This window comes from Oreochromis niloticus, linkage group LG5 (genome assembly GCF_001858045.2).
Source record: "Oreochromis niloticus isolate F11D_XX linkage group LG5, O_niloticus_UMD_NMBU, whole genome shotgun sequence".
Lineage (NCBI taxonomy): Eukaryota > Metazoa > Chordata > Actinopteri > Cichliformes > Cichlidae > Oreochromis > Oreochromis niloticus.
This window is the reverse complement of record NC_031970.2, coordinates 24,318,034-24,334,320: the sequence shown is the minus strand read 5'-3', so window position 1 is coordinate 24,334,320 and position 16,287 is coordinate 24,318,034. Positions and strand designations below refer to the sequence as shown.

Sequence of the window (16,287 nt, the reverse complement as noted above, 5' to 3'; positions counted from 1 at the left end):
TAAGGAAAAGACACTGAGTAAAGGAATGTCAACTCTGCCCAGAAGGACAGCATCCTGGAGTGCCCCGCTATACCGCCGACACTGAGACGGATGTTCTGTAGGTACCATATAATGAAGCTGCCAGTTGAGGACCTTTGAGGCATCTGTTTTTCAGACTAGACTCTGATGTACTTCTCCTCTTGCTCAGCTGTGCTCCGGGACCTCCCACTTCTCTTTCTGTTCTTTGTTAGAGGCAGTTTTGCTGCTCTGTGAGGGGAGACGTGCATGCTGTTGAAGTCTTTAAGTTTTCCTTGGCAGTTTCCCACATGGAATAGCCTTCACTTCTTAGAACAAGAACACTCTAACGAGCTTCAGAGGAAAGTTTTTTATTTTTAAATGGGGCAATTTGAAACTATCATTGAACCCACAAGGCTGATGCGCCAGACACAGAACTAACCAATTACTTCTCTACTAATCAGAAGAGTGTCAACCTAACTGTAAAAAGGTCTTGGTAATGATCAGTCAGCTTTACAAAAAGTGACACAGCATATCAACAGAGGACTAATAGTTGCTGAAAATTAACCTCTGGAGCTATTCTAGTAAATATAATTAGTGATTGCGATGATTAATGATACTACGTGCCATTAACTAACATTTCTAAACAATTAAAAAGTTATTTTATGAGAATACAGTGGTACACTACAGGGCCTCCTACACGTTACACCTACAGGACCTGCTCAGCTATGGAAAACCATGCTATGAAGCTCCCAGTGCACAGTTTTTGTGCTGATGTTAATGCCAGAGGAGGTTTGGAGCTCTGCAGTAACTGAGTTAACAGAGCTTTGGTAGCACTATGTGCCTCAGCACTCAGCAACCCAGATCTGGAACTTTATGTGATCCGGTATTTTGCTGTACCAAGCACATCCACTTTGCATTAATATCATTTACATTTGATGGTGGAATTTCACAACGGACCGTTTGCAACGGCGGCAACCTATTACAGTACCACTGTTTCAAAAATATTTGTAAAGGCAGGCTGCATGGCTACACCATTTTGCATTTAATCACTAATTATTATGAAGTTATTATTAAACTCTCACAGAGTGTCTTTTGTCCTGTCTCCCTCCCCGGCCCCTCTGAGCATGGGTCTGCCAGAGGTTTCTTCCTGTTAAAAGGGAGTTTTTCCTTCCCCCTGTCGCCAAGTGCTTGGCAACAGAGGGTCATGTGATTTTGGGGGTTTTCTCTCTATTATTATATTAACTTTCAATATAAAGCACCTTGAGGAAACTGTTATTGTGATTTGGTGCTATATAAATAAAACTGAATTGAACTGAATTCCTCTGTGTTTGTGTTTATACACCTGTGACGAGGAGACTGAAATCACATGAATTCAAAGATTAAGAAATGTGGCCCAACACTTTTGTCCATATTGTGTATCATCGTTAAAAACAGGGACATTTGTCAGTGACTACAAACTTTTGTAGTACATGGTCAGACAGAAGGTTCCTGTTTTCAAACAAGCTGAGAGCCTTTTTTTCCTGACAGCTGGAGTCCTTTGGCATTCAGCAAAATCATTCAACACTCAACTACCATTTAAACATAAGATCTTATGGCGCAACAAAGTCCTTGTTAAAGGCCTCTACTGAGTCTGCCCTACTTCTTTGTAGGTCATGGACTTATTTATATATATCCATCTCTGACTCAGTTTCTTGGATTCATGGTATACCAAATCCCATTTTTCCCAGAAAACATATGGAGACAAAAATAACACATACGGCTGTATGAGACTTCTCTATAAGTTAGGGTCTCTCTAAAAAAGATAAGAGAGCTCTGTGTAGCATGCTATCACCAAAGAAACTGCTCTCAAGATCACCTGGTTTATAGATTCAAGAGTAGATATACACAGTCTTTAGCACAGGTATAATTAATATATGTTCACATGACAGTGAAATTATAACACATGGACCCAGACTTTAGCTCTGGAACATAATAAATGTAAACAAACCTATAGTGTGTTTTGCAAATGGTGAGAGAAAAATATCCAAACAGTAAGTAGCATACAATAATTAATATACTTCTTTTTGTCTTAGGTTAAAAAACAACAAAAAAAACCCCATTTAATGTCTTTTCCTCTTATTTCTCATCTTTCTGTCCCTCCTGTTTGTCCACACAGCTGTTATTCCAAAGTGAAACCCTCCTGAAGGATTGTCAGGAATGTGTGCCAGGAGGACTGGGACAACTAAATAAAGACAAAAATTAATGCTGTACCACTGAGAATACAATTTAAGGGAACACATGTACAGCTAGGATCACATCAGTTTGCTTCAGCTTGCAGTAACTAATGACACTTAGATCCATCCTAACATTGTGGTTCCTACTTTACTCAACAGCATGTTGGCAAAGAAAAAAGTAACACTATAAGAAGCAGTTAGGCCATTAAAGAACTTTGGTACAGTTGCTACAGATGACACATCTTGAACTTCAATGGTTACTATAGTGCAGTCCCTAAACTAATGTGACTGTTGGTTGTTGGTGCCAATGGGCTGGACTCAATATTATTACACAACCTCTCTAGGGTTTACAGAAGCTATGCAGACAAGCATCTCCAACAACACTTCAAACCTTGAAGCAGATGGGCTTCAGCAGCAGAAAACTCCACCCGATGCCACTCCTGTCAGATAAGAATGGGAAACTGAGATCACAATAAGCAAAATCACCAACATTAGACAATAGCAGATTGTAAAAAGTGTTGCCTGGTCTGATGGGATGGTAGGATCAAAATTTTGTGTAAACAGCATGAAAGCATGGATCCATCCTCCCTTGTGTTAACAGTTCAGCCTGATGGTGGTGGTGTAATGGTGGGAGATCTTTTCTTGGTGCACTTTGGGCCCCTTAGCCCCAACTGAGCATCATTTTAATGCTACAGTCTGAGTACTGTTACTATGTCCATCCCTTTATGACCACAGTGTACCCACCTTCTGATGGCTGCTGCAGCAGGATAACGCACCATGTCACAAAGTTCAAATCATCTCAGGCTGTTTTTTTGAACATGACTGCATTCAAATGCCCTCCACACTCACCAGATTGGGTATGGTGGAGCAGAAGATTCAAATCATGGATGTTCTGAGTGATGCTATCATGTCAACATGGACCAAAATCTTTGTTTTCTTTGTTGAATCTACACCATGAAGAGTTAAGGCAGTTCTGAAGGCAAAACAGTCCAAGCCAATACAAGCAAGGTGTACCTAATAATGTGGCTGGTGTAAAGCTTATTTTATCATCTTTGGCCAGTAAAAAGAATACCTTCATATTAGTGATGTTTACAGGTGTAAACTTGAAAGATGTCTTTCAGGAATCTTTTATTTCTTGCTGTCACTTAGACTCAGAGTAGTGTTGCCAAACCTTTACGTCAAAAGAAAAGAAACCCATTAACAACACTGAGCTGCCAAGAAGTCCTTTATGCAAATTCTTCACTTGGAATAAATGCACAGCCTGTCTCGAAGTGCAGAATCCTATGAATAGTAAATATTTTTTTAAACAGGAAGGGAAAGAAAAGGATGCCATTAAATTATTAGTGCTTTATTGATGATGCTTTGATGACTTCAAAGCTGAATTCCTCATGTATTAAATGAATCCCTAAACTAGGCAAAGATTTTGGCGATGAACTCTTTGAAGCGTTTAGCGTATTGCTCTGGATGAACAGTTGAGATCTCAGCTCCTGCCTACAAAACACACAGACACACAGTCGATCAGAAATAAGTAGAAGCAGCCCTTTACACTTTGCAGAGCACTGATCTCTCACCCCGTGTTTGACAGCCTTGGCAGCGTGAGCGGCTTTCTTCTTGGTGTCGTACTGCGTCAGCACGTCAATCAGACCCATAAAATACACCTCCCTACGGGGCGCACCTACAAGGGAGCGATTCACAGTGTTTGGCGAGCGATATTGATCTGCGCATATGATCTTATCTTGTGCAGCACAGTGTGAGAGGAAGTTTCGGTGGGTGAAAAAGCGCAGGGCTCCTGTCTCAGCTGTCGGGACTCACCCACAGCGCTCTGAATAGCGTACACATCCACATAAGGGTCGAACTCCCCGGGACCCATGGGTTTGAAGGAGTTCATGTAGCCGGTAATGCCTTCAGGGGAGGTGGAGTGGGGAGCAGGAGCAAGGCCATTTTCATCATCCTCTTCCTCCTCATCGGACAGCTCCATCTCCTCCTCCTCCTCCTCCATCTCGGCTCTTTCGACATCGTGGATACCGAGCAGCAGGCTGTAGTCCATGATCTTCATACGTACTAGAAACTGCAGTGAGAGAAATAATTACACACCAGAGGCAAGAAACACATAAATCCCACACAAAAAGCAGCGCCTCTCTTACCTCGGTGTCTCTGTTGAGCTTGTCCATAATTTTCTCCTTCTCTTCATCACTCACATAAACTTTCTGCATGCTATTCATAAAGTCCACATCCTTATAAGTGGGCAATTCCTTGACCTGAAAATACAGAAAGAATTACAATATTCATTCAACAGCATTTTTTTTTTCCATCAAAACATTTGTAGCCCTCCCATTTTCATATGATTAAAGCCAAATAACATTCTCATAATTTTGTTTTCTGAATCAGTACAGATGGAAATATCAAAGGTTCCCGCAGCTCTGCAGCTAGTCAAACTTCCTCCATTAAACCAGATATTTCTTCATCTTTTTTTTTTTATCTAGGTCAGCGTCGCTGGAGGCCAAACAGAGGGCTTCTGATGTTTAAAACAGCCTGTTGCTAAGTGATTTTTCTGTGGGAAGATTCATGAAAGTCTAATCTTAAAATCACATTTGTCACAATGCGCAAACAATAACAGTTACACATAGGAAAATAATTCCACACTCTGCCCTCAGGCGCACATTTCAAAGAGAAAAAAAATACATTTTTTTGGTTTGCAGTCTTAGATGCAGCCTGTCAAACCGGGGAGAGCAGCCTGAATACTAAACACGTCCACATCTTCAGACAGACTGTGGGGGCAGTAGCACACGTGCAGCCACTTCAGGTATGCTAAGTTTTCCTTTCTCACTTCATCTTTTATCATTTTACTTGCAGTCAGTGATTGATATAGCTATCAGTCCAAAAGTCACACAATATTAGGCAATAATGAGATGTTTTTTTCACAGAAATGCTGCCTTGTAGTGGTATATCATTATCATTATCATTATCATTATGCCCAGTACTGAACAATTGTTTGTTAATTTCAGGTTACAAAATTCTCAGTGAGCTAAAATCAAAGTTTAGGCTGAAAGATTCACAGTTTTTCAGGTAAAAGCTTTTTTGGAATCACCTGTCTGTCAAACTGTGTTATTGTTTTCATAGATTCAACTAAAGAAATGGGAACAAATTATGTGTTTTTGTGACAGACTGCTATTAACAAAGTTGTCTGTTATGTGTAGACACAACACTGGATCATCCCCTGGGTTGGGTGCATTTTTATGCTTGAATGATTCACAGGTCACCGTTAAGTAGCTTAACAAACAACAACAATATTCCTTTGAAATTGGCAGGTACAAGGATTGGATTGAAAATGAATGAAAAAGCAGCCAATGTCCATAGAAAAATTTTAAAAGATGTTCATAAAGCCTAGGTTGCTTAAGACTATTTCAAAAATCTCAACAAAATCTGGTCCAGGAAGCAAAACGTGACGAAATCGAGGGCTGGAAACTTTTGCACACTACCATATAAATAGGTTGTGGTATCCTGCTCATCATGGCAGATAATCGTGTGAGCTGACTACAAGATAAATAAATAAATGAACCATATCAAAGATTCATACTTAAATAAACTGATGATACATTGTAATCTGCACACCAGCTATGAATTCAATCACTGTGCAACAGCCAAACCGGTTATTTTAATGGCTTACAAAGTCAACCTGACACTATTAATTAATGGACTTGATGAACTATTTTGAGCTATTTACTGTACCCCAAGTTTTTCTTTTTGCCTCACTGGGATATTTCTACCATTTTTATTGGAGTGTCTCTTTTCTGAAAAAGAAAAGAGCAAAATATTCAAAAATATTGTAGAAAATGTTAATGATTTAAAAAAAACACATTTTCAAAGGTTTCTGTGACTCAATATATGTCTTTCATTTAAACGTATTAAAAAGGACACCCGCGGTTTTACAAGGGAAGCGCTGGTAAGGAGAAATTAGAAAGAAATTCTGAAAATGAATCCTATGGAAATATAGCTGCGCAATGGCTTCGATTGCTGTGGAGATGCTTTTTTTAAAACGCAAAGGCCTCTCCAAGCTTGACGCATGGAGTTGAAAGACACAAGTGTTTATCAGTCAGGGTCAGCTGCTGTTTTTGACGTTTCGTTTTTATGTCTCTCTCTCACAAGTCTCCCAGCTTGATGTGAGCACAGAACTAAATCACTTCAAAAACTAAAGACCAGAAAGGCACTTGACTGGTTTTGGAAATAACAACCTCAAAGATTATATATTTTTCCTTTTAGTGCAACACGCTGTGTATAATAATCGAGTCGAGTCGAGCTCTTTTTGACCATTTTCTTACCAGAGATGTTAGTGCAAGGTTATCATAATTAAAATTAACAAGCTCACACGTATTCAGCCACTCTTTTATTGAGCCTGAGTCAAAAGACGTAAAAATAACCATCTGTAATAGATCACTGCCTCTTAAACACTCCACGGCCACACGTGTGCTTTATTTCCAGGGAAGACAAATGTCACTGCAACTCTTGTGGACAATAGACTGACTTTACCTGAATCTGATCTCACCTTTTCTTTAAAACTGGCTTCACGAGACACCAGCGAGCCCTGATGAAAGAGAAGAAAGTGACTGGTGTTACTGTTGAGCCAAAGATCCATATTTCCTCATTACTTTCAAAGCTATAATAGTCATTATCACTCATGTGTTCTCAGAAATGATACACGTGTGGCCATAAATCCAACAGTCTACTATTAATATGGTTTGGGGTGAAGCATTACTTTAATTCACAAGCATTTGACCCTCTGTGTTTTTTTTTAACTATTGTCTTTAAATGTTTTGGTAAGTTAGGAATTTCAATAGCGGATAAACGTAATAAAACACTATCATATGAGATATACTGCCTCTGGAGGATTACCTTGAGGTCATACTTCCTGTGTACATGAAGTCGGTGGCTGAACATGTTCCTCATTACTAACAGGTAGGTGTCCTCACTCTCCACAGTGACTCTGTACATGGCCAGGAACTGAGGGAGGAGCGTACTGCCGTGGCAGGTGACAATATGCTGGAAGAGACCATCAGTACATGGATTTTCAGTCATGAAGAGTAAACATCTGCACATGAATATAATAAGTTGTGGTTAATGCTCTTCCTGAAGATCCTCCTGTGGCATCTGATCAGCACCGCAGATGTAATTTAGGCTTGGAATAATTTACAGGACAAACTCCATTTGAAAACACTGCCTGCATTTATATGACTCTACACCGTAGTTAAGACATTGCATAAGAGGTAAAGTATGATAACATAAAAGAGTTCCTAGTAAGATAAGGTTTTTCTTGTAACAGATATGATTCAACGCACAGGTAATATAAAGTCATTTCATAGCATCATAGCAAGAAATGCCAAGAAAGGCAGGGAGGATGTACAGTCCCAGCGAGTAAACATGGATATACACAATGCTCGACTCCAGTTTTTAATCAGCTTTGTATTTTGAGACGTTTGTTATACCTCAAGTATGAAAACAGTTCATTGTGATGAGCAACAATAAGTGTCAAAGCCACCGAGCACAGCGTTGTCTGCACTGCATTTGTGCACTGGAGCGTCTACAAGTGAAAGTGAGCTAATTCTGATGGACTTGGAGTTGGTAATATACTGAATGACATTTGTGTCAAACCTTTAATTAGGATGAAACAAATGGAACAAAAAGAAATACAAAACTTCACTGAAACCAAGGAACACAAAGAGAACACTAAGAGAGACATCAGAGAAACTTTGATAGTGGACAAAGGGATGACATATATACATATATACACACAGAAGGGCTGACAGACAACAGAGGCCTGTACTAACAAGCAGGATTTTGTTTTATCCAGGTAACTCCAGAGTTAACCCTGGGTTTTCTGTACTCTGAAGGTGGTGCACTTCTTACCAGGGTAGATCGCCATGGAAACTTGTGGTTGTGTCTGCACTTGAGAGAATTAACACTAAATTAATTTAATAAAATACTCTGTTAAAATCCATCAGATTCTCCTGTGTCCTATTGTTAGAGTTGTCATATTGGTAAATCTATCACCTTACAAGTTAACTGCTGTGAGATTTTCAGTCTGTATTGTGCGTTTAACCTCTTTGTATGAACAATCTGCTGTCATTAACTTATTAATAAATGTGGCTGATGCTGCCAACAACACCCCTTTCATGTGAACGTGGAATTAAAACCCTGGCGGAAACCGACTTATCTTGACTGCCAGTGTTACAGTAAGTGAATCGATCCCCGGGTACACTGACAGGTGGGGAGCAAGGCATATGTGAATGCACTTAACATATGTCAGAACATCAAGTAAAAATGAAAGAAAAGTAAAGTTAGGAAGATATGCTAAATATGGAGGCAAGAAGACTCAAATTAAATGTGAAAACAGAGTCATGGGGACATTGGAGGACAAAAACACAAGCACAGAAACTGAGCGAGGAAAAGATAAGGAGACAGCGAGGGAACAAAACACACAAGAAATATCAAACTCAAAATTGGACCTGAGGCTGAAAACTTACACTAGAACAAGAGGGCAATCTAAACAAGAACCCCAAACTCCAAAGAAACTGAACTGGGAACCAAAAGAAAGTTCAAGCTCTCATAAAAAGGTGTGTTTCACATGTCAAATGAGTCTCACACAAATGATCCCTGTGACTGTTGCCTGCTCCAATTAGAGCCATTATCAGATCATGATGATGATGATAAAGTGGTCATAAAACCTATAAAGAAATTGGAAAATATAACAGCGAAATGCAACACTGTAACAAATAAAACAAAATCATTTATCTTGGGATTTGGCAGAGTGGTGAAGTAAACATTTTAATTTGAGTTAATGTTACCACTAAGTGAGCGCTCAGCGCTGCTGTTTATGTCTAATATGGTGGCTGCACATAAGAGCTCTGAAACTTTAAACTGGCAAGTGGAAATCCCTTTAGTTTGTCAGCAGACCAAAGTGAATCTGCTTTAATTGATTGATAGGTGTTCATGGTGTGTGTTAAGTGTTCCTGCAGCTGCAGTTCGAACAGTGTAAAAGAGACTTGGCAGCAGATTAAATGGTAAATGGCCTGTATTTATATAGCGCCTTTATGGTCCCTAAGGACCCCAAAGCGCTTTACATATCCAGTCATCCACCCATTCACACACACATTCACACACTGGTGATGGCAAGCTACATTGTAGCCACAGCCACCCTGGGGCGCACTGACAGAGGCGAGGCTGCCGGACACTGGCGCCACATTAGAATCAGGCATAACAACATTTAAACATTTTCTGCATCACCAGATTAATATATACACACTCCAGTGGCACCGTTTGCACAACTGTACATTTACAGAGCCCATTATTAAGTGGTTTTAATAAAGTAATAGGAGTAGGCTTAACAAGCTGCATATGAAACATATAGCTCCAGCAGAGAATCTATATCACACTTTAAAAATGTTGTAAATTAAGCAATCATTAAAAAAAGATGGTGTTTTCAAACAGTGACCTGTTACCATGCTGATTTAGCCCGGCTTTCATGACACTGAAAACTCTGACTTTAAGGTCGAAACAGCTCACTAATGATTATCACAAACTTCAAATACTAGAAGAATAGTAAAAGCTATGTACCAACTAAGAATCCAAAATCTACACAAAACCATTCCACCATGAAGACTTTCTTCTACTGAATGCAGGAAAGGGAGGAGCACTTCAGGACCGACTGAGTTTATGCACAGTGTGTCTGAGCTGTCGATTATATACCTACACTGGCAGAGTACTGGCTCACATTAGCATTGTGAACAAGCTAGAAACAATTCTAGTTTGTTTAACAGTAGCACTGCACCTGTCCTAATCAATCTACTGTGCTCACACAGCATACACAACTCCTGTGGTCAACGTCACTGTAACATTTAGTTTTTAAATAGTGTCTAACATTTTCATCTTTCCCTGATGACTATCAGTAACAATCTTATTGCTCTATAAGTATTCATATATGACCTTAAACAGAGCCCCGCACTGTACCTGCTGACCTTATACTGAGGTCTGTTGGACATAGACTCAGCCTACGTTTGAATTGAGTTTTTATATGAATTATTTATTCTCAGATCATGAAACATCGCAGGGACTGCGGCTGAGAGAATAAGAATTAAAACTGTCCTTTAAACATTAATTTAATGAAAAACTCAACTAATATCAATATCTTGTTGCATTTTGATATGATAAATCTGTTAACCTACACAGTCAGTATGTTGCTGGCTTTCTTTTCAGGCTTCAGATAGGCTAAACTTTATTATTAACCAAAGCCCTTAACACATACAATTTTAATACGATATTACTCTTAAGTGCTTTTTCTCTCACACACCCTCATACTGCTTTGTCTGCAGCAGCTATGTTGCTTTCAGTCATATTACCTGTTTAACTTCTTCATATTTTTCCCACAGTATTCTCTCACCTTCCTGTGTAACATCAGCTGCTCTACTGCTCTAGTGCTAATGCCACCACTTTCATGTGACCGCACAGGGGAAACCCTGGGTTAACTTAGCAAGATGATTACCAGCTACATGTGACCGCTTATCCTGATTGCCAGTGTTAGGGTAAGTGAATCCAGATAGCGGAAAGATATCCTGGGTCTGTGCATAAGTCTCTGATGGTGGTGCGTATTTGATTCTCTCTTGGTGATTTATGAGAAGCAAACATTTTGACAGGTCTACGAAAAATCGTTATGCCTCAGAAGTAATATCTGTAGGAAGGAAATCATGTTGTACAGAATCTGTGGTCTACGTCTGTGAGTCATCAGTGATTTTTTTTTTGGTAACTCCTCCTATATCAATTGATACCAGTGGTCCCAACATTGGGCATGGCATTTTTATTGATTTTTTGGCACCAGGACCAGTCTCTTTTCAGTGGAAATGCATCAAAGTGATCTGAGATTAGGGAGTGACATTCACTGACAGGCTCATGCAACAGTATCATGCCTTACTGCAAGCCCTTTTAAATGTCATTGGTAACATCAGTGCTTTTTCAACAACAACAAAAAGCTGTGTGGAGGCCTTTTGTGGCACTACAGAAAAGAAATACAGTACAAGCAAACAAACATCATGCTACTTGTTAATATGTCATGTGACTTAGCTTTCTCTGTTTGGTGTGTTATTTTTTTGTATCTGTATAAACAGAAAAAGCTCTGACAGAATCATTTCTCAATGTGAATTATTTAATAAGCTTCAATTTAAATGTAAAACTGGAGCCATGAAATTCTAACACTCGTGTCTCAGCTTTGATGCTGTAAAACCTTTACCATGGCAACCAGGGTTAATGTAAAAAGGGCACATTTTATTCTTGTATAAAAACGACACAAGGAAAGAGAAAAGACTGGTAGATGTGTGCATGTATGAAAGGATTTTAACCATGCACACACTAGAAATACTATGTTCTTAGTTCAGTTCAATTCAATTCAATTCATTTTATTTAGCTCCAAATCGCAGCAACAGGCACATCAAGGCGCTTCATACTGAAAGGTAAAGATCCTACAGTAAAAGAGAGAAAACCGCAACAATCGGATGACCCCATGTGAGCAAGCGTATGGTGACAGTGGGAAGGAAAAACTCCCTTTTAACAGGAAGAAACTTGCAGCAGAACCAGGAGAGGCAGCCATCAGCTGCAACCGGTTAGGGGTGAGGAGAGGGAGACACAACAAAAGACACACTGTGTAAGAGAGCCAGAGATTAATAATAACTAATGATTAAACGCAAAGTGGTGAACAACCGCAGACAGTGAAAAGAGGTGAAGAAGAAACACTCAGTGCATTATGGGAAGAGCCCGGCACCTTAGCCCTAATTGCAGGGTAACTAAGGGAGGATTCTGGGTTACCTGATCCAGCCCTAACTATAACCTTCATCATAAAGCATAGTTTTGAGCCTTATTGTAAAAGCAGAGAAAGTGCCTCTCTCCAGTATCCAAACTGGAAGCTGGTTGCACAGAAGAGGGGCCTTAAAGCTGGAGGGTCTGTCTCCAATTTTAAATTTGAACCCACTCTCTGACCTTTAAAGGACATATAAACTTGTGTCAGTCCTACCTGGTGATATGCAGAGAGCGCATTATGCATTTCTGCAACCTCCTCACTGGAAATTTCTTTTATAACCAAAGTGCGGTCGTACGATGTCAGCAGTGGGCCCGCACATTTCCCTTCGTCGTGTCTGAGAGGAGGACTGCGAGCCAGAGAAACCTGCCGGTGAGTGAGAGAACAGCATCGTGAGATCAGAAGGAGAAGCCTCCTGCCCTGTGAAACCTTTCACATTTTAAAGTGTTGAACCAAATGCAAATATCTTACATATACCGGAAATGTAATGCTGTGCAGCATTGGACCATAAAAAGCTTTGTTTTAACATGCTTCTTGCATTGCTCTGACTGCAGGTCTGCAGTAAGCTAATGTGACTTTTATCAGCAACAATATGTTTCCCGTAATTGTGTGCTAAGCAAATGTGCACTTCCCAGACTGGAAGATGGCTGTGTGCCACCTGGCGCATGCAAAATACGACACAAAGAAATGCAAATGTAGAAGCGAGCAGATCAATACGCACATAAAAGTTCATGGTTTCTATCAAAGGAAAACACACAGAGCCTTGGATGTTCTCTGCTTGTGCGAGTCTATGTTTTTTTTCTAATGGCCTCCACATTTTTGTGAAACGATAGATTTCGTTCATATGTATATTTTACCGCACAATGAAACGCAGACTTGCTGTGAATCATACCTGGAAATCTTGATCCTCAATGCCAAAGCGCTCTCGCAGGTTTCTGAACACTTGAGGACAGTACTCTTTGAATTTAAACTGTCCTGGAAGAGTCTCCCTGAGGAATAATAACAATAATGCATAGATTTAGTGTGCAGCAACATTTTACAACAGATCTATGCCCGTGACTATTAGCTGACTGAATTATATTAGGGATCCTGCTGTTTAACAGCTTCCACATCAAAACAAGTTCAGAGAAATCTCACTAAAGTAACGGCACTTTAACCTTGGAGAAATATTTTATTGGCCGTCAAACCTCTGTTCATGAGTCTTTACTCAACCCGGATTCCTGAATGGATTAAAGGATTATTGAAAGCCTTTCAGTTTTCTAAACTCAGTCCTTATAGAAACTGAACCTAACAAGAGACACTGTATAGCACAGCTTTTATAAATGATTATTATACTGTAGCACTCTGACTAACACTCTTCCACCACTATTTCAGATAAATCCATCAAGCTAACTTTTTTTTGCCTTTTTTAAATTATGTTGCACAGCAAGTAAAAGAAAAACACAAGTTAATGCTGCACTTCTAACTTCAGCCCATAACATCATTCTTTCTCTTTCGAGACAATATTGCACTGCGCTCATTTCTGCAGCTATAATGTTGGTGAAGAAAAACACTGTTGCTCTCTAAAGGGGTCTGGATATTCTGATAAGCAGAGACAATAACACCGAGAAATAAATCATGAGAGGAACAAAAATCTCTGCAGTTTACAGGAAGCACAACGAGGCTCCTGCAATCATGCAGACAGAGCTGAGTAGAGCCTATGAGCAGAGCACAGTACTTATTGAAGAGGTGGTTGTTGACTTTGATCTTGGTGCTGGCTTTGAAGTCGTCTGGGAGCAGCATGACAGGTACGGGCACCTGGCTCAGGTCATTAATCTGCGCATGATCAGTGGATAAATAGTTAATAATGAACATTTTCATACCCAGGCAGACAGAAGTGCACATTAAACGGCCTTATAGCTACCGAATGATTGACTCCCCACATCAGCACGCTCAACACGGGGTCACTGGCTCGGAAAACCTTCACTTTCTGTTGAACAAAGTTTTTCTTCTTCGTCTTCCTTTTTGGCGCCAGAGTGTTCAGAGGGTTGGAGGTAGCACTGGGAGAAGACATTTTCAGGCAGGTATCCGCGTCTCCGTCTGTGGGCAGGCGTTTTGTTGTCTCTGTATGTAAAGTAGGCTAAAGTCCGCCCTGCAGCAGCCTATTAGCGCTTTGATCCAACACCCTGCGAGCCCAGCGCCTTTTGGTCCTTCAGTCCAGCAACGAACAGGTGCAGAGCCTCCCCCAACACGGGCTGAGCCGTTTGTATTCATCTTATTTTGTGGCTCATTTCTAAGCTTTGTTAATTTGACATAACACAACGCAACAATGCTGTCACATTAATGATCATTTTCGTACAAGCTTGCTTACAGACAGAACTGCAGTAATTACATCTAAATTACCTTCAGTGCGATGCTACAAAGTTTGGTATCCATCCGATACCAAGTAAATAAAGGGCTAGTATACTGAAACTTTTAACTTGTATGTAGGGGAGAGAAGTGCATTTTTAAACTGGTTTCTTTTGGAGACCTGGAATCTATAGAAACAAAGTATCCATCATATTCTGCTGGCCCACATCTATTATTACAGCTCTTATTGGTGATTTGTTAATAATAATTAGGCTTCATATATATATTTTTTGTTTGTGACCTTTAAAATTTAACAATTTATATTCATAATAGCACATGCTATGAGGAAAATGTGTTTTGTTTCCATTTACTTAAATAATTTTAAATTACATGAAGGTTTTTTTTTAAACATTCAAACATACTCTAAAGAAGAATACGTGCATTTTGTATTCACATGCTGATGTCATTCAACAAAGAAGCAAATACTGGCTTAACTATCTTACTCAGTGTTGTCTGGTCAGGCTGATCAGAATATTTTATCATAAATAAATACAATAGTGACAACTGATGTAAAATCCAGTGGGTCATGCTGAGCCTGTGCCATTTTGTTAGGTACACCTGTTCGTGCAAATATTGGCATCTGAGCATGTAGACATGGCCTGTATGACCTGCAGAAATTCAAACTGAGCAGTATGGGGAAGAAAGATGATTTAAGTGACTTGAACATTGGCATGGTTGCTGGTGCCAGACAGGCTAGTCTGGTTATTTTGAAGTGATGTGGTACTTTCAGATTGATGCAAAATGTGGGTCTACTAAAATTCTTGGGCAAGTTTGAATATTAGTGACCTGAGCCTTAGTGATTCATGCTTTGACATTCAGGTGATAGTGTCAGAATTTGGTATAAACAACATGAAAGCATGTATCCATGATGCTGTGGATCAGCACTTCAGGCTGGTGGTGGTGTAATGGTGTAAGGGATATTTTCTTGGCACACTTCAGGCCCATTAGGCCCAATGGAGCATCGTTTAAATGCCACAGTCTGAGTATTGTTGCTGACCATGCCCATCCATTTATGACCACAGACCCATCTTCTGATTCCTGCTTACAGCAGGATAGCGCATCATGTCATTGAACATGACGATTAGGTCACAGTTGCTCAAATGGCCTCCTCCACATTCACCAGATCTCAATCCAATAAAGCACCTTTGGGATGTTGTGGACCAGGAGAGTTTCATCATGTGCAGCTGACAATTCTGCAAAAACTGTGTGATGCTGTCACATCAATATAGACCAAAATATCTGAGAAATGTTTCCAGCACCTTGTTGAATCTATGCCATAAGGAATTAAGGCAGTCCTGAACTCAAAAGGGCACCCAACCCAGTACCAAAGAAGTGTACCTAATAAAGTGGCCAGTATGTGTGGATAATATTATTTGAAAAGTTCCACTGCATAAGAGGTTAAATGTTGGTTTGTGATGAATAATTGTTACGTAAATTAAGTATCCTGATAGTAGTTTTACTTAAAGTGCTCATGATGCACATGCAGAATTGCCCTGTTCACAGTCATATACACTGTCTCATTCATGCATAAGCACTGTGGGGCCAGTGCAACCCTATGCTTCCTGCTTGGTTGTTAACCACTAAGACTTGTAACACAGTACTTCCTGGTGCAAATCACAGTGGGAGCTGTAATTTTTACACTTCACAAAACCACCAGGTGGACCGTATTGGACCATTCCACGGGCCAGTTCGGGCCTCCAGACCACATGTTTCACACCCTCGTTGCAGCAAATCATAATATTCTTTTCATTGTGGTTGCAGGAACCACTAGACTAAAGAGCTGAGACTTCTTATTTAAAGGGTCAGATGAATTTAAAAACTAAATCATGTTTTATTTTAAAAATCTTTAATATA

General features: G+C 39.9%; 1 protein-coding gene across 1 annotated transcript; it reads right to left on the bottom strand.

Moving 5' to 3' along the window:
* Nucleotides 1-3,420: 3,420 nt before the first annotated feature.
* On the bottom strand, nt 3,421-14,263 carry LOC100705399 (phosphatidylinositol 5-phosphate 4-kinase type-2 gamma). Its single transcript, XM_003441488.5, has 10 exons — nt 13,949-14,263; nt 13,763-13,860; nt 12,938-13,034; nt 12,262-12,411; nt 7,101-7,247; nt 6,754-6,792; nt 4,355-4,468; nt 4,023-4,278; nt 3,782-3,885; nt 3,421-3,701 (listed from the first exon to the last, which is right to left on the bottom strand). Exons 1-10 carry the CDS (start codon nt 14,096-14,098, stop codon nt 3,621-3,623), a joined length of 1,236 nt encoding a protein of 411 aa, XP_003441536.1. The 5' UTR covers nt 14,099-14,263; the 3' UTR covers nt 3,421-3,620.
* Nucleotides 14,264-16,287: the final 2,024 nt, after the last annotated feature.

Bases quoted from the DNA above. Each gene is read 5' to 3' on its own strand.
- LOC100705399 (XM_003441488.5), bottom strand. From the start codon at position 14,098: ATGTCTTCTCCCAGTGCTACCTCCAACCCTCTGAACACTCTGGCGCCA. The intron at 4,279-4,354 runs GTAAGAGAGGCG...CTCTCACTGCAG, and splicing joins AGCTCAACAGAGACACCGAG to TTTCTAGTACGTATGAAGAT. The intron at 3,886-4,022 runs GTGAGTCCCGAC...GCTCCCTTGTAG, and splicing joins CGCTATTCAGAGCGCTGTGG to GTGCGCCCCGTAGGGAGGTG.